The sequence below is a fragment of the Malaclemys terrapin genome, chromosome 11 (genome assembly GCF_027887155.1).
Source record: "Malaclemys terrapin pileata isolate rMalTer1 chromosome 11, rMalTer1.hap1, whole genome shotgun sequence".
In the NCBI taxonomy this organism is placed as follows: domain Eukaryota; kingdom Metazoa; phylum Chordata; order Testudines; family Emydidae; genus Malaclemys; species Malaclemys terrapin.
This window is the reverse complement of record NC_071515.1, coordinates 49704580-49731403: the sequence shown is the minus strand read 5'-3', so window position 1 is coordinate 49731403 and position 26824 is coordinate 49704580. Positions and strand designations below refer to the sequence as shown.

General features: G+C 40.4%; 1 protein-coding gene across 1 annotated transcript in view; it reads right to left on the bottom strand.

The window, feature by feature from the left end:
- The window catches only part of ACVR1C (activin A receptor type 1C), a 42682-nt gene that overhangs the window by 4910 nt on the left and 10948 nt on the right, over window positions 1-26824 (bottom strand). Inside the window, exons 2-6 of the mRNA XM_054043265.1 lie at window positions 18459-18689; window positions 5887-6132; window positions 2715-2945; window positions 1415-1582; window positions 442-598 (exon numbers count right to left, since the gene is read on the bottom strand). Of these exons, the coding sequence (XP_053899240.1) occupies window positions 442-598; window positions 1415-1582; window positions 2715-2945; window positions 5887-6132; window positions 18459-18689 (1033 nt within the window). The remainder of the gene's footprint in view (window positions 1-441; window positions 599-1414; window positions 1583-2714; window positions 2946-5886; window positions 6133-18458; window positions 18690-26824) is intronic.

The following is a 26824-nucleotide window of genomic DNA, read 5'->3' as shown; positions in this document are numbered from 1 at the left end:
CTCTGATTCACCAGGTCTCTTTTCTCCTTGCTCTACACCCAGGTGCCCTCTTAGCCCTGGCCAAATTGCAGTGTGCTGATAAGGCACAAGTGCACAGGCCCAGCTCCCACTTAAAGGACCAATGTCACCCTGTGATAAGGTGTTTAACAACTAGTCTTTCATCTGACTAGCTTTAGTATTCATATTAACCAGATACTTAAAGTTCTCCCCCCTCCCACCCCGATTTGAAAGTATCTTCTTTCCTTATTGGTCCTTTTGGTCAGGTGCCAACCAGGTTATTTGAGCTTCTTGGGATTTTATGCTACTCTTAGCTGTATATTTATGACAGCATGCCTGCTTCATACAGTACTCAGAAATTGCACAGAAATGGAAATCACACTGAAAAGATATTCCCTAATATTTATGGAAAAATACTTATCTTGTCTATTTAAAATGTCTTACCTTTTTGTTCCCACTCTAGGATTCTGAGGTATGTCAATTGTGTTCAATACAGCATCATGTCTCACAGCAAGTCCTAAATCTGCAATGGCACAGGTTTCATTTTTTTTCACTAAGACGTTCTTAGATTTCAGATCTCTGTGTGCAATAGCTGGTTTGCCTGTTAAGACAAAAAGGCAACTAAAAGCATTATTGTGAATCTTAAAACATAGCTTGTTTACTGACATCCCCCATCTCAACATAGAAAAATTAGGACTGTATTTAGCACAAAATAGAGTTTCTGAATGCGTGCCAATGCTAACCAGAGGAGCCTAAAGAAGGCATCTTTTGTTCATACATTTCCTTTATTCCCAAACTGTAGTCATGTTTCAAGAACCAAAAATATCTTGTTCTCCATGCTTCTATTCTACTCAGATATGCATTGGCTGGTGCGTGCCTCTTATATCCCAGGTTCTCCAATGGACATGTAAAAAAACTAGTCAATACTGGAGAATCCCCTGGATTCTGTGGCACTCCAGTGGAGTGGACTGGAGAACTTGTGGCAGCTTCAGATAAATAAAAACCTCTATTGTATAATTTAATTAAAATGATGACAATGAAATGAAAATGAAAAACAGTATAATATTCCTTACACTGTTTGAAATTAAATTAAATTAATTTTATGCCACTCCAAAATTTTCTATTTTCAGTGTGCTGCAGAATTTGTACTGCTAGATGTTTTGGCAGCTGTGTAGACTGCAAGCACCACTAAAAATGTAATGTGTCTTAGTCTCTATTTATAAAGCACCATCTACATTTAGGGTTCTATTTAATTTATTTTACAATCTTTAAAGACAGCTACTAAGATACCAAACTGTTTGTAAAAGAAGTCTTTACCATTCCTTCTGACTAATAAGCTAATGCATTTTTGTAAATACCACCCAAAGTTTCCACTCATATTTCCTAAAAATGATATATGAAAGAGAAATACAAATACCTTGTGTACCAACTATCTCCATATGAAGGTGTGCTAGACCACTAGCTATTGAAAGTGCCAGCTTAATCAGACTATCAATGGTGACAATATTTCTGTTTAAATAATCAAATAAGGAGCCTTGCTCATGGTATTCAGATACAAGCCACAGTTGAGTCCAAGTTCCGTTATCTACCAAAAGAAAATAATCTTATTTAACATTGTAAAGAACTAGCCCCAGATAGATAGATAGATAGATAGATAGATAGATAAACAAAAGGATCCGAATTTTCAAGTTGAGTGGATTTAAAAAAAAGCAACCACACCTCTTTAATCACTCTTTCTTTAGCCCCCATGCCACAGAAGTGGTTTCAATTCCAGAATTTCAAAGTGGATATGCACACCCACGAAGGGAGGCCGCACTGCATCCATTTTGCATTGTGTATCTGGTATGTTACACAGCAAGAGATCCCAACAGATTAATGGCCAGAGTTTCATAAGTGCTTAGCACTAGTCTTCCCACTGAGAACAATGGGAGCTTCTGGAAGCTAAGTCCTTTTGAATATATGGCCACCAAAAATGAGCAGTGCTCTGTTTCCCCTCACAAGAGCTGGTGACAGTACCAAAAACCAGAGAACCAAAGGAAATGCAGCTCATTGTTCTGCAGTGATAGCAAGATCACCATCAACTCTTGTAGCTCTTGGAATGTAAAAAACATTAGTTCATCTTTAAAGGTTTTTGTACAGCAATCCTGAATTTCAAGACATTCTCATATCATACTTTACTTCCTTGGCTGTATTGCCATATTTAGTTCTTTTCCTGCTATGAAGGTATCTTTATAAAGTGATCTATTTTTATAGATGTATGGCTTAAAGTGAAAGGTATAAAGCACTGATGCAGCTTGATTATCAAGTTGATAGCATAAATAGTCAATCTTTCAGTAATATTTTACCAAGAATTATTCTAATTAATGAACTACCTGATAGATATAGGACTCATTTAAACTTTCACTTAAATCAGAGAGGCCCTGATCCCACACTGAACTCCATTCAAACAGACCCCTGCATCTGTGCAGAGCCTCAAGGCTCCATGCAGATTCAGAGTTCTGCTTAACGCAGGACTGCAGCCTAAAAATTGTAAACTGATCTCACAATCCTAATGATCAGATTTAAAATTAATTTTCCTAATCAGCTCCTCAAATCATTAAAAACACATCCCTGTGTTTTAGCAAATTAGAGCAGAGGTTGTGGAAAAATCAATTTCATTGGGCTGCCATAGTGCAGAGAACAAACATTGTGAAACTATGTTTGGAAATACTATATACCCTTGTTATCAGCAGCAATGAAACCCAGGATGTTTTCATGTCTCAGCATAATTGTCTGATAGATTTCTGCCTCACGAAACCAAGACCTTTCATCCCTCGAGGAGAAGATTTTCACAGCTACATCTTCCCCACACCATTTTCCACGCCAGACTTCACCAAATCGGCCTTTTCCTACTATTTCTTGAAGAACAATTGTTCTTGCAATTGTTCTTTGGACCAGTAGAGGTAAACCTAATGAACAGAATGAGGATACTTGTAAAAGAGTGCATTAGCAATTATTATTAAATTCAAATTAAAAACATATATTCTAATATGTTGTAATTACCATGGCCTTACGAGTAACATACACACACTTTCTTGTGACTATTTTTTCCAATTCTGACTAACAAAAGTGGATAAACATAGATGGCATGAATCATGCACAATCCTTGTCTGAGTGAGGGATTGTAAGTCTACCTCTGAAACATTCCTTGAACTGTATGTATATTGTTATGGTTCTTTATGATTTTTCAGTTGAATCTTTGGTATAAGAATGTGAGCAACCTCCCACATATGGACATAGGGATAAGCATGACTTCTTGCTCTAAACTATCCTAGCGATGTTACTAACTCCAGACGTCCACATGCTGAAGCAGCACTGAAGCAGCATGCTGATGCAGTAAATCATTTGGCTCAAAAATAAGTAAAGCTGGTCAGTAATATTTCAATCAAATGGCTTTTCAACAGAAAACACTCATTCGTTGATACCTAAACTTTTCATGGATACATACCAGCTGCAACAAAATGTTCACAGAGAAAGGTTTCTCATGTCCGGGATGGAATTTCTCATCAAAAACCAGAGAGAACGGTTCAAGTCTCTGCTCTGCCTCATTTAGAGTAGGGACTTAAACCTGCCTTTTCAACATCCCTGGTTGAGTGCCCAAACCACCAACCTGATGGCTATTCTGGAGATGGGGCTCGTCTGCCTGCCTGCCTCATTTTTCACAAAAATCTTCAAAAAGGTCTTGGTTGTGTCCTGGTGGGGAAAAGGAAAATTTTCTCTCTCCAGCAGCCTCCAGTGCCAGTCTCCCCTACAAAACTCCGTCTCCCAACTTTCTCCCCCTGTCACTCTGGCATGTCCAGCTCTTGTCCCCTTTGTATTCAAATCAAGCAGCTTCCTCCTCCATGTTGCCTGGGCCTAGTAGGGAAGTCATTGAGAGCAAAAGAGAAACAGTCTCCCTGCTCTCAGTGCAGGTGCCCAGACCAGCATGGCCTGCAACATATCCCAAAACTGCAACTACAGGGAAAGTCCTGCTTGGCCACAGAGGATAGCATGCTCAGTGACACAGAATCTCCTGAGAATTTATTAGCTAAAATCTAAGTCTCTGAGTATGTGCAAACTACAATTTTAACTTAGCTAAATGAGGATGGATTTTGAAGGGGATGGAAAAGGCATGTCCCTCACATAAAGGCCATGTCCCTGCCAAATTTTAAGTCCCTGGTACAAACTGGAGGGTGGGAAGAAGGGGGCTAGAGCTTTCAAAATAAAATAAAATAAAATAAAATAAAGAGGGCCACATTTTTAAAAAAAACATGGGCAAAACAATGTATTTTTCCCTAGCTGCCTTCTTGGAAGTGGCTGAACCATTTTGGCTAAAATTTTCAAATAAATCAGCCTGCATGGATACCCAGATACTCAACATGGAAAATTTCAGCCTAAAATTATTAAAATTGAGCAAAAGCTATAAGCAACCAAAAACTGGGTCTTATAATGGGAAGAGTGGGGCTACCGTAATAATAGGCTACCTGTCCCACCTATAATAAAAGAATGAAAAACTGGTCTTATTTTGGAGCTAGAATTAAGCAGTTTTAGTAATCTAAAGCTATATTTATTTCAACACAGTTTTGGTTGTTTTGCTCAAGAAACACCCAATAATCACCATCATGAGACTGACCTTTGAATTTAGGACATTTATCCTTGATAAACATAAACATGTATACAAAAAGAAGAAGCTTACAAAGTACCTTTAAATTCTATTATTGTTTGGATCATCTAACAGTGACTCCTGCTTCACTTGGTTTATTGTCAGATTGCTCTTGAATTATCAAAAAATCCACTCTCTTCTGGCAGCATTAATCCAACTAACCTCAACGAAAAACTATATTTTTGTAGGAAATACACATAAGAATGCTTCTAATGTGTTAATATATTTTGTACCAAGTATTCCAATCTTTCCATAGGAATAGTATCAAAGCCCTGTTTTTAGAAACAGTGACATTTAGGTTTAAACAACTGTAATTTTTAACTTGGTTCAGATTATCTTTCTTCTGGCTGTTCCCTGTTACCCCTGTATCCCACTCTTACGCCATAATGGCTGTGGCCTTACCTACACACAAGATTTGCCCCCTGTTACAGCTATGAGTGGGCAGCTACTGAAGAACACCCTATAATATGAATAAGCAAAAGCACTATTTGTTTGAAACTGTGCTAAGCTGCACCAGTGTATATTGTGGTTTTCTCTCTGTTAGGGGTTTGCAATAATAGTTACACAACTAACTAGCCAAAGATGGCTGTACCTGTGACAAATCCCCAATGTAGACAAGGCATACGTCTATTGACTGCACTCAACAAAGAGCTATCTAAAATATATGTTTTATTAATTCTGGTTTTCTTAAGCACTGTTTATTTTCAATTCTAAATAAACCATTCTAGTTACAGAAATCTGGCCCATATAGCCAACAGCCCAATATGATAATTATGAAGTATGGTGTTTGCATTGTGGCATCTTTTCATATCACTTTAACTTAACAAGATCCCCACATCAGTTGACTCATCATACCATGCAATTACCCTGATGAACATGAAAATCTCTTTAGGCAATACTTTGTCTTGACAAACTCCTAAAGCTATGACACAAATCTCTTTCCATAAGGCAATACATTTCATGCAGTTGGCACAGTTTTTTAATCTCTTTATCATGAGAAAGACACTATAGGTTCTAGTAGTACTTCCCATTCTAAGTGTTAGGAATACCCACACAAACCAATAGTACTGTACTTGACAGTGGAAACTTTAACTGCCATCACTTCGCCTATTGAACTAAGAAAACTGAACACAATGTTGTGATTCAGTTCTCCTGGCTATTCATTAATAAATGTAGAAGTTTTAGTGTGCTTAGGAGTGCATACATACCAGATCCAGACCCAGATGTTGTCATATCATAAATAAGATCTTTAAGAGTTTTTCCAGAGTTTACAAGGTTGCACTCAGATAGAGGTTCTTCAATATTTTGTCGCTTCTTCTTTCCGAATGTACAATGACGGCCTTGACATGTATATACAATCAGCATTACAGCTATAGATAAGATACAAACTGGCACAGTAACTATCACTGTCAACACCACAGGTCCTAGGTTTGGTCTGCTTGAAGATTCTGAAGCTTTTAAAAAAAAATACATTACAACAAATCAATATACAGTGTATTGTAAATGTTTTAAAATTTTACTTTTAAGGCATTACCCAAAATACACTGAAGTCAATAGGAATGTCTTTCCAAATTACTGAATACACAATAAATAATAATAAATGGAGATATCCTATCTCCTAGAACTGGAAGGGACCTTGAAAGGTCATTGAGTCCAGCCCCCTGCCTTCACTAGCAGGACCAAGTACTGATTTTGCCCCATATCCCTAAGTGGCCCCCTCAAGGATTGAACTCACAACCCTGGGTTTAGCAGGCCAATGCTCAAACCACTGAGCTATTTCCTCCCCCCATGGACTGTGGGTAAAAGCCCTACTTTCTATGGGTATATCTACACTTCAATGGAAGCCCAGGGTTCAAACTCAGGTTCAGACCTAATCCCCTTCTGTCTACACACAAATTACACTGACCCAGGGCGCAGACCCAGGGTCCTAGGACTCTATAAGGATGGAGAGCCAGAGCCTGAGCCCGAGTCAAGCCCTATTGCTTTGCAGTGTAGATGCAGCCCCACTGGACTCGTGTTCTGGGAGTCTACCAACAGTATCCCACAGTTATGCTGGCTGACTTTTTTGGTCCTCTGGACACTCAAGTTTGGTGGACAGTCAAGTTCTCCTACATTGCACTGCACAAAAAAAGGACTAGAGCAGTCACATTTTGGGAGGGCACTAGAAAGTCTTGGAAATGGGTGGCTAGACTCAGGCCTGCATAATGAAGTGTAGACATTGGAACCCCAGGATGGGACCCAGGGTTCAACAATTCCTGACATGAGGTAACTTGAGTTCTACTAAGCCAGGGTTTACATTGCACTGTAGACTTATATCCTATAGTTACATCATCACAGGTTAATGTACATTCAAATCTAAGGGGGCAGAAAAGTTTATGTTAAATTATCGTCACCCATGAGGTAAAAAAGTAAGGTGAAATTTAATCTCTCTCCCCAAACACTATTTCCATCTCCTATTTTGGATCAATGTATTAATCATTTTTACTCCAGGAAAATATGTATCTGTTCTCGAATTTACTCAGAATCAGTGCAAATACTACTCTGGTTTCAAAAATAAATAAATAAATAAATCCAGTTCCAAATACAGAGGCAATGTCACAATTTTGCACCTTCATAGGTTGTAGTTGTAACTCTAGAATTATACAAATTCTGGTAACCACAGTAAAAAAAAATCACTGCAGCATGTGTGTGCAAGCCATCTGTACAGAATACTCTCAACAGCAAAATTCTAACCCTTGTTCCCCGCAAAGTCCTTTAATGTAGTGGCCAATTCTGACCTTGGATGTATTTACACAACTCCCTTCCAAATCAATGAGATGCACCTAGCAGTAGAATGTGTCACACGGAGTATGTCTACACTGCAAATACCTTGCAGGTTACTAAAGCCTGGACTCCAGCCAGAGGCTGAACATCTACACTGCAATTAAACAGCCCCTTAGCCTAAACCCCAGACGCCAGATTCAGCTGGCATGGTTCAGCTGCAGGAGTCTAATTGCAGTGTAGACATATCCTAAGCCAGGGGTCGGCAACGTTCGGCACGGGCTCGCCAGGGTAAGCACCCTGGCGGGCCGGGCCAGTTTTATTTACCTACTGACGCAGCAGGTTCGGCCGATCGCGGCCCCCACTGGCCGCGGTTCGCCATCCCGGGCCAATGGGGGCGGCGAGAAGCGGCGCGGGCGAGCGATGTGCTGGCCGTGGCTTCTCGCCGCCCCCATTGGCCTGGGACGGCGAACTGCGGCCAGTGGAGGCCGCGATTGGCAAAACCGCGGTCAGCAGGTAAATAAACCTGGCCCGGCCCGCCAGGGTGCTTACCCTGGTGAGCCGCGTGCCGAATGTTGCCGACCCCTGCCCTAAGCATTCAGATACTGTGAAATTTATCTCAGAGCAAAAGACTGCACCAAGCACTCAATGAAAGATGCAGTTTACAGGCTGTTGTAATATACTAAAGCACTGTTCTTATAACTTCTAAGAGCCTGCAGATTGGTAGGCTTTATAAACTTCCGCCTTTATAAATTCCTTACAATAGTCACAGAAAAAAATCTCACCAAAATAAAAGTTCAAGATATTGCATCTATGATAAATCTTTAGACTTGCACATAATTTTGTACAGAGAGAAAAAGCAAGCTTATCATGAGAAGTTGCAAACACAGAGTATATGTTCACAAGAGGAAAATGTTATACATGCTACTGTAGTGTATATATAATCTTCATAACAATATTTAGAATACAGTTAAAATTTATAAACTGCACGTTTTCATGAATGCAACACAAATATGGAGAGACCAAAGTGTTATAGGCCAACTTACTTTTCAAAGTACAAGAAGTCTAGAAAATACCTTGCTACAGTTACACCTACTACTCTAAATCTAGCAAATTACTTACTTGCAGCAAAGTTTAGTCAACAGCTCAGCTTTTGTAAACAATGTCATCATAGATAAGCTAATCGCTGAATTGCAGAAGCAAAGCACTGATCAGACCCCCAGAGATAGAATTTGACAAAGAGCACTGAATGAACCAGAATCTTAAGGCCTTACCCATTTAATGAATTTATACCATTTAAAGTTTTAGAGACAAAAGTCTTGATCTCAATTTATGAAAATGTTAAGGTACACATACAGTACAGTCCAAATTATACCTCAGGGTTTCAGGATACAGTATATCCAAAATCTTGGGATAAAGGGGAAGAGATTAAGATAGAGGGAGATAATGGCTGGCCCACTTTGAAAAATATATAATATCTATATTGTAGGTAGCTATGAGAGAGACAAAGGTAAGTTATAAAGCTTTTTGAATCTTAATATCTATCATTAAATAATTCTCTGATCACCCATAATTTCCCACAACTGTGAAAACTGATAAAAATAGAAAAAAATATTTTAAACCCATAGTTTTGTAGGACTGAAAATTTAAAGAGAGAAAAATCTTTTAAAATGCTTAATAAACCTCTATATTATTAGTCAAAATTATAAAATAAAAATAAAAATTGAATTCTGCCAACTACACGCAATTGCATCCACACTAACGAGGGAGTGCAAAAGTTACCAGTATAGTTAAAGTGATACAATTTTCTAGTGCAGACGAGCCCTTATTCTCTTCTGCTTGTTGCATCAGAGAGAAATTAAACTAGCCTCTGCCACCAACCAGGAAGCAGGGGATAGGAAGTGCAAAATTCAGTCTGTTATTAATTTAATGATTGGCAGGAGTGCCGCCAGCTTTTCTGCCGCCCTAGGCGGCGGAAGGTTCCCGTCCCGAAATGCCGCCCCCCCCCCCCCCCCCCGAGACAGTGGAGGGTCCTGCCGCCAAAATACCGCCGCGGTCGCCGCCCCCCAAATTGTAGCACCCTAGGCAACCGCATAGGTCGCCTAATGGGTTGCGCTGGCCCTGATGATTGGTTAATTATTTTAACCAATGTAAGCCCAAACACACAGTGAATCTATCAGACAGGTCCCAAGAAAAGGAGCACAGTGGGTATGAACTCACACAAATGGGACAAATAATACAAAAACTTTCAAAATATACGTTAAAAAAAAAGAAGGCACAATCAGCAATTCTAACCTAAACGGACAAAATAAATGTGTAATGCTAATCTCTTTGGGAACATAAGAAAAGGATTTTCTTCTTAACTATTTAAAGCCATCAAGTGAACATTAATCAAAAAGTTTAGCAACCCTTATTTAAAACAATCAACTACTTGCTATATAAAAAGAAACTGTCTCTAAATTAATATGTATGAAACAGAGCAGCTGCCTAATGATTTCAAACTACAGTATGAGGCATCTTCCAACTTTTATTAAAGGGTATTTTTAAGCAACAGAAGAGAATGCTATTTTAATATTAAACAGTTGACAATACATAATTTTTATTCTTATACTTTACAAAGTTTACTTGTTTTTAATATCTATAATGTACCTTTGGAGAATGTCCACAAAACCCTGAGGACTACAGGATTGGGCCCCAAATTTCAATATATGCAATATATCAATTAATTAAAGTTAATCAGTCCAAAGCAGCGGTTCCCAAACTGGGGTTTGTGAACCCCTGGGGGTTCGCGAAATGTTACAGGGGGTTCTCATGAAAAAAATTCCTCATGGCGGACAAAGCTGTCCCTAGGGACCGGGACAACTTGGGACCAGCAGCCTAGAGCCCCTGGACTTCCAAGAGCTAAGCAGATCAAAGCAAGCATATCTATCACACTGAGGAGATTTAAACTTCAAGACTCCTTATAAGAAGTGGAAAAGGAGGTGGATATTTTTTGCTGTTTTTAAAATTAAATAGACAGCTAGTATTGTTTTTAAAATTACTATGAAGAACAAGTTTAAGCTTTGTTGTAACGTGCGTTGTTTGCCTGGACTGCTCAAGTCCTGAATGCTTGTGTAGGAGGAACTCTTTGAGTTGGCTTCTTAAATACCTTCATGCTGTTTCACATCTGATACTCTTTGATGAAACATAGGAGCCTTGTCTTATAAGAGGCTTATTCAAAATGATACAATCTACAAAAGTGAGATCTTGGAAGAGTGTTGCCATTTCATAAAGTAATAAAAACACTGTAATGATAAATAATAAATAATAATAATAATAATAATAGTGTGTAATAAGCTTGTCATAAAAATAAATTTTATATTTCCAAGATCACTGCTTTTATAATTTATACCCAGGTAAAGGAGAAAATCCCTGGAAATATTCATTTTTAGGAGAGGGATTACGAGACTTGACATTTTAGTGAAAGGAGTTCACAGGTTGTTAAAGTTTGGGAACCACTGATCCAAAGCACTGGCTGCATGTACAAAAAGTTCATTAAAAAATCCATGCAACACAAACTAACAGTCCACAAATAATAGCCTTCCAACCCCCCACCTCATGCTCACACACTCCCCATCTCATTCTGTGTATAGAGAGTAAACTAAGTAAAAGATAAAATCTCAGGAAACTCAACACAAATGGGTCCACTGGAGCCACAGCTAGAAGTTTATCTGAAGAGCAAAAGAACTACTAAATCAGCTCTTTGTCCCCAAAACCAACACCTCACTGTTCCTTTAAACAATTGGACTTCTGGAAGTTCCTTGGAATGAGAAATAGGACCCTATAAGAAATGCAGTAAATCCAGTCACAACATTGCTGGAACTGGATATTTCATGGGATCATCCATACATCAGTACATAAAGAGCAGGAGCATTCCCTACAGTATTCCATCAAGACAGACAATTAGAAAACTAGACTAATGGCACATCTACCCTGCAATAAAACACTAGCGGCATGGCTGGCCAACATCAGCTGACTTGGGCTCACAAGGCTTGGACTGTGGGTCTAAAAGTTGCATCTACGGGATCAAATCGGTTTTCCAGAAACCAGCAGACAAAGAAAGAGCTTTTGACATAGAAAAGCTGTGTTTAAACTGACTCAGGGGCTCCCTTCTAATCCAGCAAATGGTGCAGTTACCCTGAAATTGTGACACTATTGTTATTTTAATCTCATCCAATAAATCCTCGTTATTCTATTCCTGGATTGTAGTACCCGAGATACAGGGCAGAAAATGTAATTTCTACAAAAAGTCTGTCCCAAGCACAAAGTCTAAATAGATATCCTGTCTCCCTTCAGTGCTTTGATGTCAAGCAACAAAGTGCATATGAAAGCTGTCAATTTTTTCTTCATTCTTTCTCCTAGTTTTCCCCCTCTTTGAAGCTGGAATCCCAGAAACATGTCTGGGGAAGAACAAACTAAATCTTTAAAAGTAGAGTCTGTATCTCATCATATGTATGAGTTTGTCACCAAATCATAAATGAATAACATTACAAGCTGCATATATTGCCTAAGACCAATCTATCCTATTACTATGAACACAAGTATATTAAGTTAGGAAATACTAATATTGCTTACCATGCCAATAAAGTTATTGGGTTTTTCTTCATTGTCATCATGGAAAAGGGCAAGCCAGTCAATTTTGCACCTAGGCAGATAAAGTTTCATGACAATTTTGCAAGCCGGTTCACAACTCTGTGCATGAGTTTCTCCATCTGTAAACTGGGGATAATGGTGTTTACCCAGCAGCTTGTCACTTGGAAACAGCGCCCACGGACACTGGGGGGAAATATCATGGGTGCAGCTTGCCCCTGAACCACAGCAGCATGAGAAGTTACCTAAGCCTTGTCTCAGTTAATATTTCAAGTATATTTGATGATAGGGAAAATGGGTTTTATTCAGTGAACACATCTCTAAGTACGATCAGTCCATGATTTGGTGACATATTTAGTACATTTGAGATGCACATTACATGGTTTCTCTTTCCTTCTCCCATGTCACAAATATTTTTCTTCCTCAATTATACATCAACCTGGCCAAAAGTCTCTCCAAATTATACAATAGCCTAGTAGCTGTACATCAGCTACTGCAAAGTTGGAATATGACCTGATAAACTAGGAAGGTCAGTCACCTATTAACTGAGTTTGCAACCGGGGGGGAGGGAGGGGGAGACACCTCACAGATTTTATCAGCAACTCCTCAAAATAACCAGTTACACACTGGAAGTACATAGAGCCATTTCCCCTGCTAGACATAGAAGCAAAAGAAGACCCATCAGGAAGCAGTGTACCAAGATTTGTTTGGACTTTACCTATTGGCAGAGAAAGGTAATCAAGTCACAGATTTGTGCAGGAAACACTAGAATTAGAAACATTAAGCAGAAGCAAAAAACTCCAAGCAATATAAAAACCTAGACAATACTGATCAATGCAAATTAATTTTGCACTCTATTAACATTAACCCAGGGCAAATTTTATAAAGGGATATAAATCAAGTCACTGCCAGGAGCTGTTATTTTGTCAAAATTTAGCTATCCAGACTGTGTTCGTGTTTGCATATTTTTATTGTCGCGCCTTTCCACTTCCTCAGATGCAAAATAAGAAATATTAGTCTTGGCTCATGCAAGAAAATCAAGTTGTCTGTCTCAGCCAAAAGGAGGGAAAACAATGAGAGAATTGACAGAAAGATTCTGTTGTTGAACAGTACATGCTGCCATTTATGCTTTTACTAAGGAAATTCATGAACAGACAAATTGCACAAAGTAAACAAACTGCCTTCTGGTAAGAATCCCTCATGACACCTCTGTCAACAGTTAACACAAACTTTTTAAAAAGCCACTTTTGACATATGCAGAACATGAGCTTTTGCTTTTGGAAGTAAGGCATACCCAGATTATCAGTCAAAACTTGTTCTTCCTACTGAACTAATCTTACATTTGTGGGCAACGTTTATACATTTCTTGTGCTCTGCTTTAAAAATTTTTGTATAATGAGAATTTGTTCACCCCCATCCACCTTGATCTGAAAACATACCCATCTATGTGTTTGTGAATTTGCATGGTTACAAGCAGGACTATAATTTCAAAGAACACATTTTAAGTTTTCAATAAAGTGTAATTAAGCATGAAATTGTGCACACAAATATTTGCATGCAGTAAATGCCAAATGCCAATGGAAATAAGGTCTTGTGGATGCACAAGCTGGGCACTAAATCACATTGGCAAACCATTAAACTATCCCCAGTTTTGTTTTTTTTTATTTTAACACTGTGTTCATAATTTCACAGTGATGACAGATTGATCACTAACATGTGCCTGCTCCTGATTGTGCTCTCATTTGCACTAATGCAAACAGCTTCTTTTCCCCACTCATTTAATCAATGGCCTTCATAGTCAAAAAGAAAATTAGTAGCAGACAATGGCCAATTCCTATTGATGCTGTGACCAAAATGTTAATTATCTTCAAATATATTAACTTCTCACCAAACTCCCTTTAAACCTCTCACAAGTATTTGTAAATTTTCAGCCCAAATGTTTTGCAACAACTTGTTCCTCAGAGTTAAAGTTCTACTCTTTCAGCAGTGTAGGTTCTGCTGTGCTCATGGGAGTAAAGACCAGTAATGTTTATTTTAGTCATGGAGGCAAAACAGATATTGCTTTGCATTCAGAGGTCTGCAGATCTGCTGAGTAAGAAGAAGCTATTTTACACAGTAACTGCCAGTGGTCTCAATGTGCCATTATGGCAGCTGGAAATAGCCAAGATTCAGGGAAACTCCAGCAACATCCTTCCCCTGGACACACTCATATCAGCTGCAGGAACATGGTTGGCACAAAAGCCATTATCCTGGCTCTTAGACAAGCCTGGGAGCTTAAATTTGTAACTTTGTTAGACACTAAAAACCATGGTCTTAATAAAGATACAGGTTTAATGACTTATTATAACAATTTGAAACCCATTAACCCCCGCCCTTTTTGTCCTATGACTACAGGGATGTTAATGGGCCACTTCACCTTGAATGGTCCCTTAGGATATGCCTACACAGCAAAGAAAAACCTGCAGCTGGCCTGTGCCAGCAGACAAAGGCTCATAGTGCTTGGACTGTGGAGCTGTCCTGAGTCCAGAAGCCTACACAGCAAAGAAATAGTCCCACTGTATGAGCCCTGCAAGGCAAAGTCGGCTGGCACAGGCCAGCTGTGGGTTTTTCTTTGCTGTGTGGACATACCCTTAGAATACATGCTAACTACTTATGCTAAACTATCTGCTTGATCTTGTATTTAGCTGTGACACTCTACGAACCGTTCCCAGACCTGAGAAAGAACTCAGCTCGAAAGTTTGTCTCTCTCACCAACAAAAGTTGGTCCAATGAGAGATATTGCCTCACCCACCTTGTGTCTCTAATATTTCCAGGGACAGACACACCAGCGTCAGGGACACTTTGCACCAGAAATATAGGGCAAAGCAGCCCTAAGGGATCCAGAGTTTGGGGCCTACAAATCCAGTAATTTCCAAGAAACCTGCCTTCACTTGGACCTAGGCAATGTTTGTCCTGTAATATGAATAATATGTAAAAGGACTGTCAGAAAAGATTAGCAATCAAGTAACCTTGGCACTTCTGCAGTTCCATCTAGCATGAACTCTCCCAAATGTGTAGGGCAAAGGGCTCAGTTTTTAGCCCAAGCAGATTACCCTCACTGCTAACAGTAATAGGAAACCAAATGTTTTGCAACTACCCGTTCAAATGTTGGAAAGACACAAAGCTATAGAAAGCACATCTATGAATAGATTGTTAAATTTGTTCCATTTTTCCACTAGCTGCACATTTTATTAAATCATGAGTATTTTGATTCACTGTGCTATGTATTGTATGTATGTAGTAAAGCTGCTGACCAGAACATAATTACTACTAGTATCTGTCTGCAAGTGTCAACTGAAAAGGATCATTCCTGCAACATGTCGGTATTTAAGGGTTGTAAAGTAGATTTATCTCAGACTACCAAGAAGGAATATACTCTTCCTTCCAGAGATTCTAATTTGAGTGATCGACTGGGAGCTGAGAAAAGTATACCCATATATCATTTTCCCTCTTGCAGTCAGTCAGTCTCACCTCCCTCTCCCAAGTCTTTTTCCTTCTATCAGCTCCAAGTGAGAGTTCTCCCCCTAAACTACTGGGTAAAACAGCACCTCCCTCTTGCAAGCCTCCTGCTTCCCTCCAGAATTTTCTGCAGAATCCTGCCCCATCTTTCTCTCTTCTGCAGGTGCAAACTTCTGCAACAGCATCTGCTTTCATTGTTGTGTGCCCAGACCTTGTCTCTTGGGAGAACTAGACGAAATGGAGAAAACATTCTATACAAGACATCCCCAAACATATAGACTACAGCTATGAGCCAGAAAGATGGTGGAGGTGGGGAAAGCAGAGGAATAAATGCTGGGGTGGAAAAGGCAAGAGGTCAGATTTGCTTATTATATCCTCACACATCTTTTTGTAAGAAAACCATGAAATACTCCCACTCGCCTCAAGTCTGTCCAAAATACTGCTGTGAAAGTTACCACACACATCCCTTTTGATTCTGCATCTGCCTCATCTTACTGAATCAAATTCAAGCTTCTCATCCTCACTTAGAAGGCCTTGCCTCTGGTCTCATTTCTGAGTGTCCCACTTTCTCCCAACATTTCTCCTCTTACTACTCCCATCTTTGTCACACACTTTCATCTTTGTCTTTCTATTATGTTGCTCCCTATACATGGAGTTCCCATTTCTCATTTACCAAGTCTCCCCCGACACCCATCTTACTTCCTTCATACTACATCTTTAACCCACAGCTTTCAGGAATCTTTCCCCCTTTGTTCATGTCATCGGTAATTCCTCCTTCCTCTGCCTTCCCTGAACTGCTGTCCCCTATCTCATTTTTGTAATCCACCATAAATCTTCGGAGCAATAGACATATATAACTTGCTGAGTAAAGTGCTGTGTAACATCACAATATAAATGACTAATTATAATACAGACTATGAATATGTTAACTTCTTGTATAAAAATAACAGGCTTTGCAAATAAATGCTATACCACCTGAAAGGTTATTGGAATAGGAATGGATTGACTAAAAACTGCTGAAGGGGAAAAGTGCAATGTTTTTCTGTAACTAAATCCCAAATGGAAAAAGCAGCAAATAATCTTTTCACTGTTACAACTTTTGAGAACGCCAGACTCAAAATACAGCACCAACTTTATGGTATAGAGTTCCTAGAAGAGTAAACCCTTTTCTCACACTTGCCTCTCTAATTGGAACCAGGAATCCCAACTTACTTGACAAGGTTCAATGACACACCAATATAACACTGGCAGCTGTTACAATCTTTTTGCAGAATTTGAAAACTCAAGATTTACAAACAATTTTGCTGATGCTATAGAAAGAAACGATTTTACTCTCATATGCTACACTATGTACTGAACAGTGAGGTCTTAGAATGTAAGGTTATCCCAGTGTCCCAAATAAACATGATACTCAAGACTGGCCCTGAATTGTACAGAAAGCAATACTACAGACTTTCTTTCTCCCATCTTTGTCCTTCTGATCTTTATATTAACAGACTCCAATATGAGCTTTACTAATTTCTCAAACCACATATATCAAAAATGACATGCCACTTAAAATTACAGGACTCTAGAAGTAACTAGTCAAAATAAGAAGAAAGATGTTACAAGTCATGACAGCTGCCCGTACCAATGGTTAGAATAAAAAAAACAAATGCAGATATCCCCCTGCCCACAGGTGGGAGGGGAGTTTCAGTCACAGAATTAACAACTAGCAAGATAAAAATGGGTGTGTAATTATCCCCCTAATTGGAAGTGTACAAACGTTTTCCAACCTCTCTATCCGGTTTGCATATCCAAGACATTTAATTCCAGACCTCAACCTTTAAATATTTGTATGTCCAGTTTAGACTATAAAATCCTTGGGGGCAGGAACTTGGTCTTACCATTTATTTGTAAAGCATCATCACCTGTGACACTATCAAATGAAATAATTTCTGCAGGGCCCATTCCCTTGGCAAAACACACACACAGCTCTCTGTGACCAAGCAATCTTTAATTCACAGCCAAAATGTATGTTTCTTCGCTGCTGATACACAGTACGTCTCCATTATAGTGGTTACAATTTTGTGAAAGGTCTAAATAGGACACCAGGAAATCAGTTTGAAGTCTAAACTAAGGCTAGGTCCACACTACCCGCCTGATTCAGCGGGTAGAGATCGATCTTCTGGGATCCATTTATCACGTCTCATCTGGACGCAATAAATCGATCCCCAGAAGCAGTCCCCCGTTGACTGCAGAACTCCTGCTCACCGAGAGGAGGAAGCGCTGTCGACGGGGGAGCTTGCATGCGCCGTGTGGACCCGCAGTAAGTAAACTTAGTTCAATCTAGGAAACGTCGACTTCAGCTACGCTATTCCCCACCCCAGTGTGGACCAAGCCTAAGATACTCCATTAGAAAGATTTTTTAAGTAATCAAATTTCTTTTACTTCCTTCACCAACATTCCACTGTCAGCTGTGCACACACCTTCCACTGACTACAGTGAGAGCTATACGAGTGTCCAAGGGAAGAATGTGGACCTATGGATGGATCTAGACTGTTCTCAGTGGTAGCAGATGACAGAACAAGGAGTAACGGTCTCAAGTTGCAGTGGGGGAGGTTTCGGTTGGATATTAGGAAACACTATTTCACTAGGAGGGTGGTGAAGCACTGGAATGGGTTACCTAGGGAGGTGGTGGAATCTCCTTCCTTACAGGTTTTTAAGGTCAGGCTTGACAAAGCCCTGGCTGGGATGATTTAATTGGGGATTGGTCCTGCTTTGAGAAGGGGTTTGGACTAAATGACCTCCTGAGGTCCCTTCCAACCCTGATATTCTATGATTCAAAACTGCAATATATCTTTGCTCCTGTCATGATAATTCAAACACAGCCTAATCGTGAGATACTGCTTACCTATAGGCAGGTGGAGTGTTATATTGTTGCAGAAGTCGGTGTAGCAGCATTCTGTTTTTGTAATGTTTTTAGAACTGTGACAGAAAACTTGAGCATTCAGTTCTGGTAGGGATACACATGACTTTATCACCTCTTCTTTGCCATTAGTTAGCATGACTGAAGCCCAACATGCTCCTTCAGTTTGGCAGGTGAAGTTTGTATGCTCACACAACTGGCACACACATTTCAGACCTGAAAAATATTTTGAAAGGTATTATTTTTCACTAAAAACAATAAAACTTCATAACATACTATGTACATTTATTTAGTAATTCAGAGTAAGGAAGATTGTCTTTTGTTTAGATAAGGAGACTGGGAGTCAAGACTCCTGAATTCTATTCTCAGTTATGCTATGGATTCATTGCAATACTTCTGCCAAGTCTTCTAAGCCATCACTCAGCAGAAGACGTAAGCACATGTTTAGCTTTATACATGTGCCTAACTACACTCACATTGAGCAAGGTACTTAAGCGTGTGCATAGATGACTGGTGCCTCCCCATATTGGGGAGGACACGTGACCGCCCCACCCCCAGCCTGGGGCCTCCACACTCTCCCTGCCCCACATTACCTGGTTGGGGGTGGGGGTGGGGGGAAGTGGGAAGGGGCTCTGTCCTCCCACTGCGCTGGCTCCCCCATGGCATGTTCAGCTGCTCTCCTTGGCAGCCGGGCCCAGGCAGGGAGCAGGATGGAACTCCTCTCAGTTGCTGCTCTGTGCAGCATAGCTCCCTGGGAGAAAGCCTGGCTGGGGAGGGGCAGCAGCAGCTTCTCACTCTCTGCCGGGGCTCAGCTTCTGGGGACGGGCTGAGCATGCCAGGGGGAACAAGAGGCTCTGATTCACTTAGCCGCTGTCCCCAGAAGCTGAGCCTGGGCAGGAGGCAGCCCACAGCAGCCAGACACTCTCCCAGGCAGCCACTGCGCTGAACCAGACAGTGTCCCAGCAGCCAGAAGAGGCACTGGCCCCACCTCTTCCACTCTGGCTCTGGTCCCACCTCTTCCCCTCCCTGCCCAGACTGGCTGCTTGACCCTGCATGTCTCCTCCCCTGAGCGTGTGCCTAACTTTAAGCAGGTGAGTAATCTCACTGACATGCTGTAGTGCTTTCATGGACACAGCATGTATGTGCCATAATACATCCGTAACGCCAACAGACCCCAGTCATCGTCGGCCAGGATCAAACCTGGGACCTTTGGAGCTTAATGCATGCATCTCTACTGCATGAGCTAAAAGACATGTCTCTTAGCCAAGACTGTAGCAGGCTCAATCAATGTCTAGGTGCCACTAAAGGGGGACAGAGTGCCACACCAAGCAGGCATGGGTTACATGTCCAACTGCAAAATGATTATGACATACCTACCTTGCTGGGGTATTGAAAGGCTTAAATTAATTTCTGTAAAAATAAATCTTTGATACTGTGAATGGAGGTTTTATAATAGTACACTACTTTAAAGAAAAAAGTTTACATGTCCATCCCTGTAGACCAAATACAAGTAATAGATGCATTTGCTGCCTTTTACCTCAGGCCCAGGCATTTACAGGAATAATTCTGCCCCCAAATCAAGCTGTCATATGTGCATTAAAGTTTTGCTTGTTTTAAAGAATGCCTAATAATTAAAGATCACAGTATGCAATTAAATATGAATTAATTAATGAAGACTATATTTTGCAAGCTCTATTGAAAAGAAAAAATGTCATGGTCACGCTGAGTACATGCTGTCAGTTTTAATGGTAGTTTCTCCATGACATTGGTCTTCCCAAGAGAAGGAAATAGTTTCTACCCTCCTCTCTCTTCTTTTCAACAAGGGGTACGGCTATTATTCTGACATGTAAAGTCAGACATGTAAGTCTTTACAAGCCCATGGAACAGGTGGTGTCATAATACCCCAAGATTGGACCCAATGTCAAAAAGAGTCAAAAACCTTCCCTTACTCATCTGCCATGTATCTCCAACATTTTACGACAGTTTGGTACAGTACATATTTAAGCAACTCTTTTAAACAGACAGTTTTGGTATTGAACCCCTATTTTCTAAAAGCATACCCAATTTTCATTCAAGATTAGAACCAATTATTACTTATTAATCATGAACAATACAAGCAAACACCATTTATAAAATGGAAACTAGTCCAACTTTTTAGTATTAGAGCTGCAAAAATAATTCAGAGTGACTAATGTACTCAAGCTCTGCCTGTTTTTGAGAGCAGAATGAAACTGATCAATTCTTCAAATTCACAAATTTCTTAAAGAAAACTTTCCCATATGAATTAGCTTGCAAATTCTTGATATTCAAACTCACAAAGATGCTGTATTGTTGGTTATATAAATCATATGGTATAGTTTCCATTTCCTAATTAGACATAACTAACCAACTCAGTGTGTAAAATTTCACACATCACAATCAAATGTACAATTTGAAGTTTGCTTTCTTCTACATATTGACATTTGAGCTTAAAATTTCCTTTTTCTCTGGCAGTCTGTCTAATAAAGCTCTGCAGCTCACGTTTGTAGAAGATAAATATGACAGGCATGAATTAAACAGATTTTTTTTTAATTTGAAAAAGTATTTGCAAAAAAACTAATATTATTCACTCAGCTCTGCTATTTATACCATTTTATACTTGAGTCCTGCTGAAAAGACCAGCAAGAGTAAGGAGAAAAGACATCCTAAGTTGCACAATGGGCAAATGAGAAAGACAGGAAAGTGCATCTGTGCTTATATGAAAATCTCCTTTCTTTAAATAATAAGGTCCACAGGGCCATTACACTGAGCTCTTCAGCTTGCTTGTAGCTTGGGGACAGAACCAGACCTGGCACTGGCTGAAGAGGAGTCCCCCGCACCCTGAAGTTCCCTCCAACTGAGTATTTTCACAGCCAGGATAATTCAATTTTACTTTCCTGAATTACAGATTGTGTTAAATATATACAATAATTTCTCCTACTGCAGAGCATAGGAAACTAACCCTAACAAACAATCCCAAATCTTTGGATGTCAATTTCCTTCTCTACTCTGGATGATCCATTGTCTCCAGGGTGGACCAAATCTGTGGACCTTATTACTTGAAGAAAAGAAAATTTCAGGCAAGCACATAAATTTTCCAATTCTTCATTGTGCTAAGGTCCACAGATCATTACAGTGGAATTTACACAGCAGAGTGCCTTCAGGGTGGGAAGCAAGATTAGCCTTTAAATACAAACATAAAAAATGAGGTATATATATATATATATATATATATATATCCTCCATCTTCGTCTGGGCACCAAGGCACTGAGAAGACTTCTGCCAAAAATGGCATTGACTAAAGACTGGATGACCAAAATGCAGAATAGATGAATTTATGTATTGGTAGCCATGTGGCCACCTAGCAGATCTCAATATAGGAGACATGACTACTCTGCTCTGAGATTGACTGGACTTTGAGATGCTTCAGAGAAGGAAGAATATTTCTGAATTTATTTTGGGAATGCATGTTCCAAGTTGCGAGGACTACTTCTGTGAATAAAAAGTGCAATGCTAGCTCTCATCTGAGAAAGCGCCCAACTTCAGAAACTTGCCTTATTGGAGACAGTAGCTATCAGGTCATCTATTTCAATGGAGAGGAAATATAATGACACCTCCTGCAGGGGTTCAATCTGGTAGTGCTCTAAGGAGTAGAATGAAGAGCATGACCTTGGAACTATCACCTTATGTGTCTAGAATAATGGTTGTTGCCCAAAGCAAGCATCTAATGTTAGCATTTGTACTAAAATTCTTTTTGTCAAACATGCCGATATTAACCACAGAGACTTGACCTTTTGGCTTGGGCATCCTTATGGAAGTGCACTGGTTGTTAAGATATGCACTTTGTACCACAAGAACAATACGTTATGTTTACTGACTTCCTTTTAGGGAATATGAGAATGAATCACTTCATCCATGTGTCCATTTTGAACCTCTCTGGAGGATTGGTTTTTGTATAGCGGGCCTCTGAAAGAAGGAGACCTCAGAAGGTCCAGGGCTAAATTAATCAGACCTGAGAGCCATTGCCTTTTCAGCCAGAAAGAGTACCACTATTTCTCTCTCTCTTATCTTTTGTATGGTCCTAGGGAGGACTGAAAAGGTGGGAAAGACATACAGCAGAGACGTTGCCCATCTTTGCAAGAGATCATTCACCACATCACATCCCAGATCTCGACACATGGAGAAGCCATAGGGCTTTTTACTGCTGTGTCAAAAAACAGAAAGTCAAATCACTAGCCCATCAAATGGACTTACAATGAGTGAAGATAGTTCGGAGTAGAGATTCCATTCTGCTTAATTCAACATTTACCAGGTAGGTCTTGGTGTTCATCTCCTCCTCTATGGGCACTACACATAGAGATAGCAACCTTTGCTGTACTCAGGGCAAGAGAAGTTGATTTTTCTCAGTGATAGGGCAGATAGGGTTATTCTTATTTTGTTTATGAAAACTCCATCAGATCTTCTGATTGTGCCATCAGTGTAAGTCTGTTAAACAGGGAAGGAACAATGCACCGAGACATCAATGAATCATTAGGTTAGGGTGGATACTGTGCTCTTTCTGACATCATTTCCTGGACTGAACTGGGACTCGAATGAGCCCCCTCCACTACCCCCAGTTGACATCTGACATAAGAATAGCTCTGCCTTGCTCACTAAAGGATGGATCCATTACAAAAAAACTAATAATCAGAACATAAAAGGGATCTTGATTTCTGACAACAGAGGTGATATGGTGAGAGGCAAAGGAGATAACAAGAATTGCTGGCTAAATTTCATATGAACTCTGGTTCATTGAAGCAGGTCTGTGTGAGATCAGCAATCTTAACAGACTTCAATAAGAACCAGATTTTTCTTTCTTTTATGTCTCTTTTCTTTTATGGCCACCTTCATTTTCTGTTAACATTCTTCTGAGATGAGACCTTACACCTGATAGTAGTCATCCTCAGTCCCTGGCTATAATTGACTTCCTTGGCATTATATGTCTGTGTTTGTCCTGAATTCAAGATACTCCAAGAACACGGTGTTTTCATTTCAGTGTTCTCTCTGTATGGAGGGCTGATCAGAAAAATTGTACAGGAGGAGAAACACATGAATTTCCTTCTGCCTTAAAGCCAATATTAACTCGACCATAATCTTGGAAGAGATCCCAGTAGCACTTATCAGATCAAGTGGTAATGACTGAAACTGAAAATAAAAAAAAAGATGGCCTTCATATGCAAAATGAAACAATTGTCTGCCGGGTTATAAAATGGGAATGTGAAAGAAAAGCCTCCTTTAGCAACTGATTCAGATGGAGCCCTGCTCTGTTTATTCCTAATTCTCTGAAGCTAAAAATAGGATGGGAACATGTTGTATTGCTCTAACCTGAAGTAGATGATGGATGGTTTCGTTCATGTCCCGGCATTTTCATGGTTGCATGATACTGGGAATGGGACAAAGCTGCTCCTGTGATTCTTGCACAGTTCCCTTTCTGGACAATGTCCAGTTTCCTCCTTTTGACCAAAGACCTGGCACTAGCTGGGGTCTGACTCCAAATGCAGCTGGTTGGAAATCATACAGATAGTTCTGAGGGCAGCTACAGATCTTGCCTGACACTTGTTCTAGCTACTATTTGCAAAGTGGTATTTTCTACTGCCATACTTCAGGTACTGCTTCAGTCTGCTATCTGACCAGAGATATGCAGGAAATTGTTTTCCTATCCTGCAAAAATTTCCAAGATTCCCATTCCGCAGAGACAAACCAGAGACTTTCCAAAATGTTTCGCAAAAAATCAGAGAGACTCACCCCAGAATAGCCAATAGCCTGTGGTTAGGGCACATACATAGGATGTGGGAGATGCAAGTTAATAACGCTGCTCTGAATTAGGCAGACTTGTCTTCTGACTTGCCCTGCCTCCATTTTCCCCACACTGGTTCCTAGTCCCAGCCACTCCCCTTCTATTCCCCCCATCTGATCTCAACATTCTTACCCCAGCCAATTGGATCCCAAGTTCTCCTCCCCAACTTATTTTCCTCACTGGCTCCTGTCCCAGTCTCTGCACCAGCTTCTAGTTCAAATATCTTTGCCAACCAGTTCCTTCCCTCCCTTCCCTATCCAACTCCCTGTTCCAGCCTCCCCTACATCTCAGCTCCCCTACACCTCACCTCTCCTCCAGTACCCAGTCCGAGTCTGTTTGCACAGTCAGTCCCAGTTTCTCTCCACCCTCTCTCCTATCCCAGGTTCATCACACTTCTTGTCCAAATTTCCTTTTCCTCTCCCACAGTCCAAGTTTTGTGCTGAATTCATTCCAATCAGACATCTTTCTCCTCTATGCTGCCCGTAGGCCAGCAGGGGGGTCATAGAGATCACAGAAGAGAAAGGAACCCTGCCCCAACTCAGCCCAGAGTATCTGGGAGCAGCCATTACAGGGAAAGTCTGGGTTCACCTGTGAAGCCCTGACCTGGAGGAAGTATGTTCAGTCTCTCTCTGGGGATGGTGCATGTCCAATCATACATAGGAGCTGTGAGGTGAAGCACAACCAGAGAGGATGGAAGCTTCAGAGATTTTAGCTGATGAAATCAAAGATGTCTCTACTGAGCACGCACAAACTGTGATTTTTCATAACTTGGGCAGATTTTTAGGGAGATGGCAAAAGATACATCCCTGACACAAAGGCCACCTTCTACCAAATTTTAGGCCCCTGCTCCAAATCACGGGGGTGCTAATGCTGTTCAAAGACAGGGTTGCATTTTTTAACATGGGCAAAATAACATATGCTTCCCTAGCCTTGTTCTCAAAACAGCCAAACAATTTGAACTAAAATTTAAAAAATAAAAATAATTAAAAGAAAATTCTATACCCACAGAGACTGAGGCATGCTGGCATCCACATTTTCATCCCAAATAGTTAGTTTGGCAAAATTATAAGCAATTGAAAACAGGGACTTATAATGGTAAGTGCCAGGCAACCTTAATAACAGGCAGTGCAGCAGTCCCACCTTGGCCTATAATAATAATTCAATAGAATTACTAAAGGCCAGTAGCCCATAACATCTAAAATTATGGAAGAAAGGTCAATTCAGCTGACACCACTGTAAAGCCAAAAAACCAATTTCAACATCTTCCTGTTCAGGGAAGGGGAAAAAATATCTGTGTTCTTGGTAGAAAACAAGATTCTAGTCTGTAGCTCATCCTTCACCACCCACCTCCCTTCTTAAAGGGCTAGGGGGATGTTTTTGTTTTATACCACAATTAATGTTAGTTTTTGCTTTGTCTTCTAGTCACAGGATTGTTGACTAGAATTTCACAAAATGCCCAGATACCAAGTTGACACTTGTCATGGATACTAAGGGCTGAAATTCTGGTCTCCCATGCAACGAAACCAGACTAAATGACTCTAGGAGAGGGTGAATTAAATCCTGCCATCCAGGTTAGGGGCAGGGGGAAGACATTTATGTGGCCAGGCTTTAACTATTACTAGAGCCAGCTATTACTACAGCAATTGTGACCTGTACTGATTCACGAGACCTACTTGATATGTTCCAATCACTCCTCCAGTTCACCGATGACTCCCGGCATCCTTCTATGCCTGCAGAGAAAGATCTCGCTGAATTCAGTTCTATAATACATTGGGGATACAGAGTCCACTTGCATGGTGTCCACATTACCAGGACCCCCATGCTGCATGAAGCAGGGTATGAATGAGCTCTCCTCCAACATCTAGTGATGCACTGGAGAAAAGAGACTTCAGGAATATAGATATGCCTACTCTGCCTAGGTATGCAGCATGATGGAACTGCTTTCCCAAAATGATCAATTTTGGCTGGCTTTAGTTTACAAATCACTCTAGGATTCGAATGTAGGGGGTAATGAAATGTTATCCTTATTGTATAAGTAAAGTAAAGAACTCTGCCAAGGCCTGTCCTGATTGAGGTCACCCTAAACTTAGCCTCACTTGCTAAGCGGGGAACAGGGATGCCAAATTCCAGTGAAGATGAGGGAGTATGGGGACAGGTGTTCCTACCTGGTGCTGTGGACTCTGGCTAAAGAGTCCTAGACACCATTTGACCTTCTCCTCTCCAGCGTTTAAAGGTAGAGCAGATTAGACTCAATTGATAGTCACTGTTTCTGTTCAGTGATTACCAGAGCTGAAATCCCTGATAAGCAGGTCTAGGGGCTATGCCTTAGACCTGCTGTAGGATAGGGGTGAAATGAAAGACAATGCAGAGGCAGTACTGGCAGTGAGATTCCCTGCTACACAGTGAAATCACTAAAGACCTGAGTTAAGTGGCGGAACCTCAGAATACGCACGCACAAGTGGCAGTGAGTGTCCAACAGCAGCAAGCAAGCAGCAGC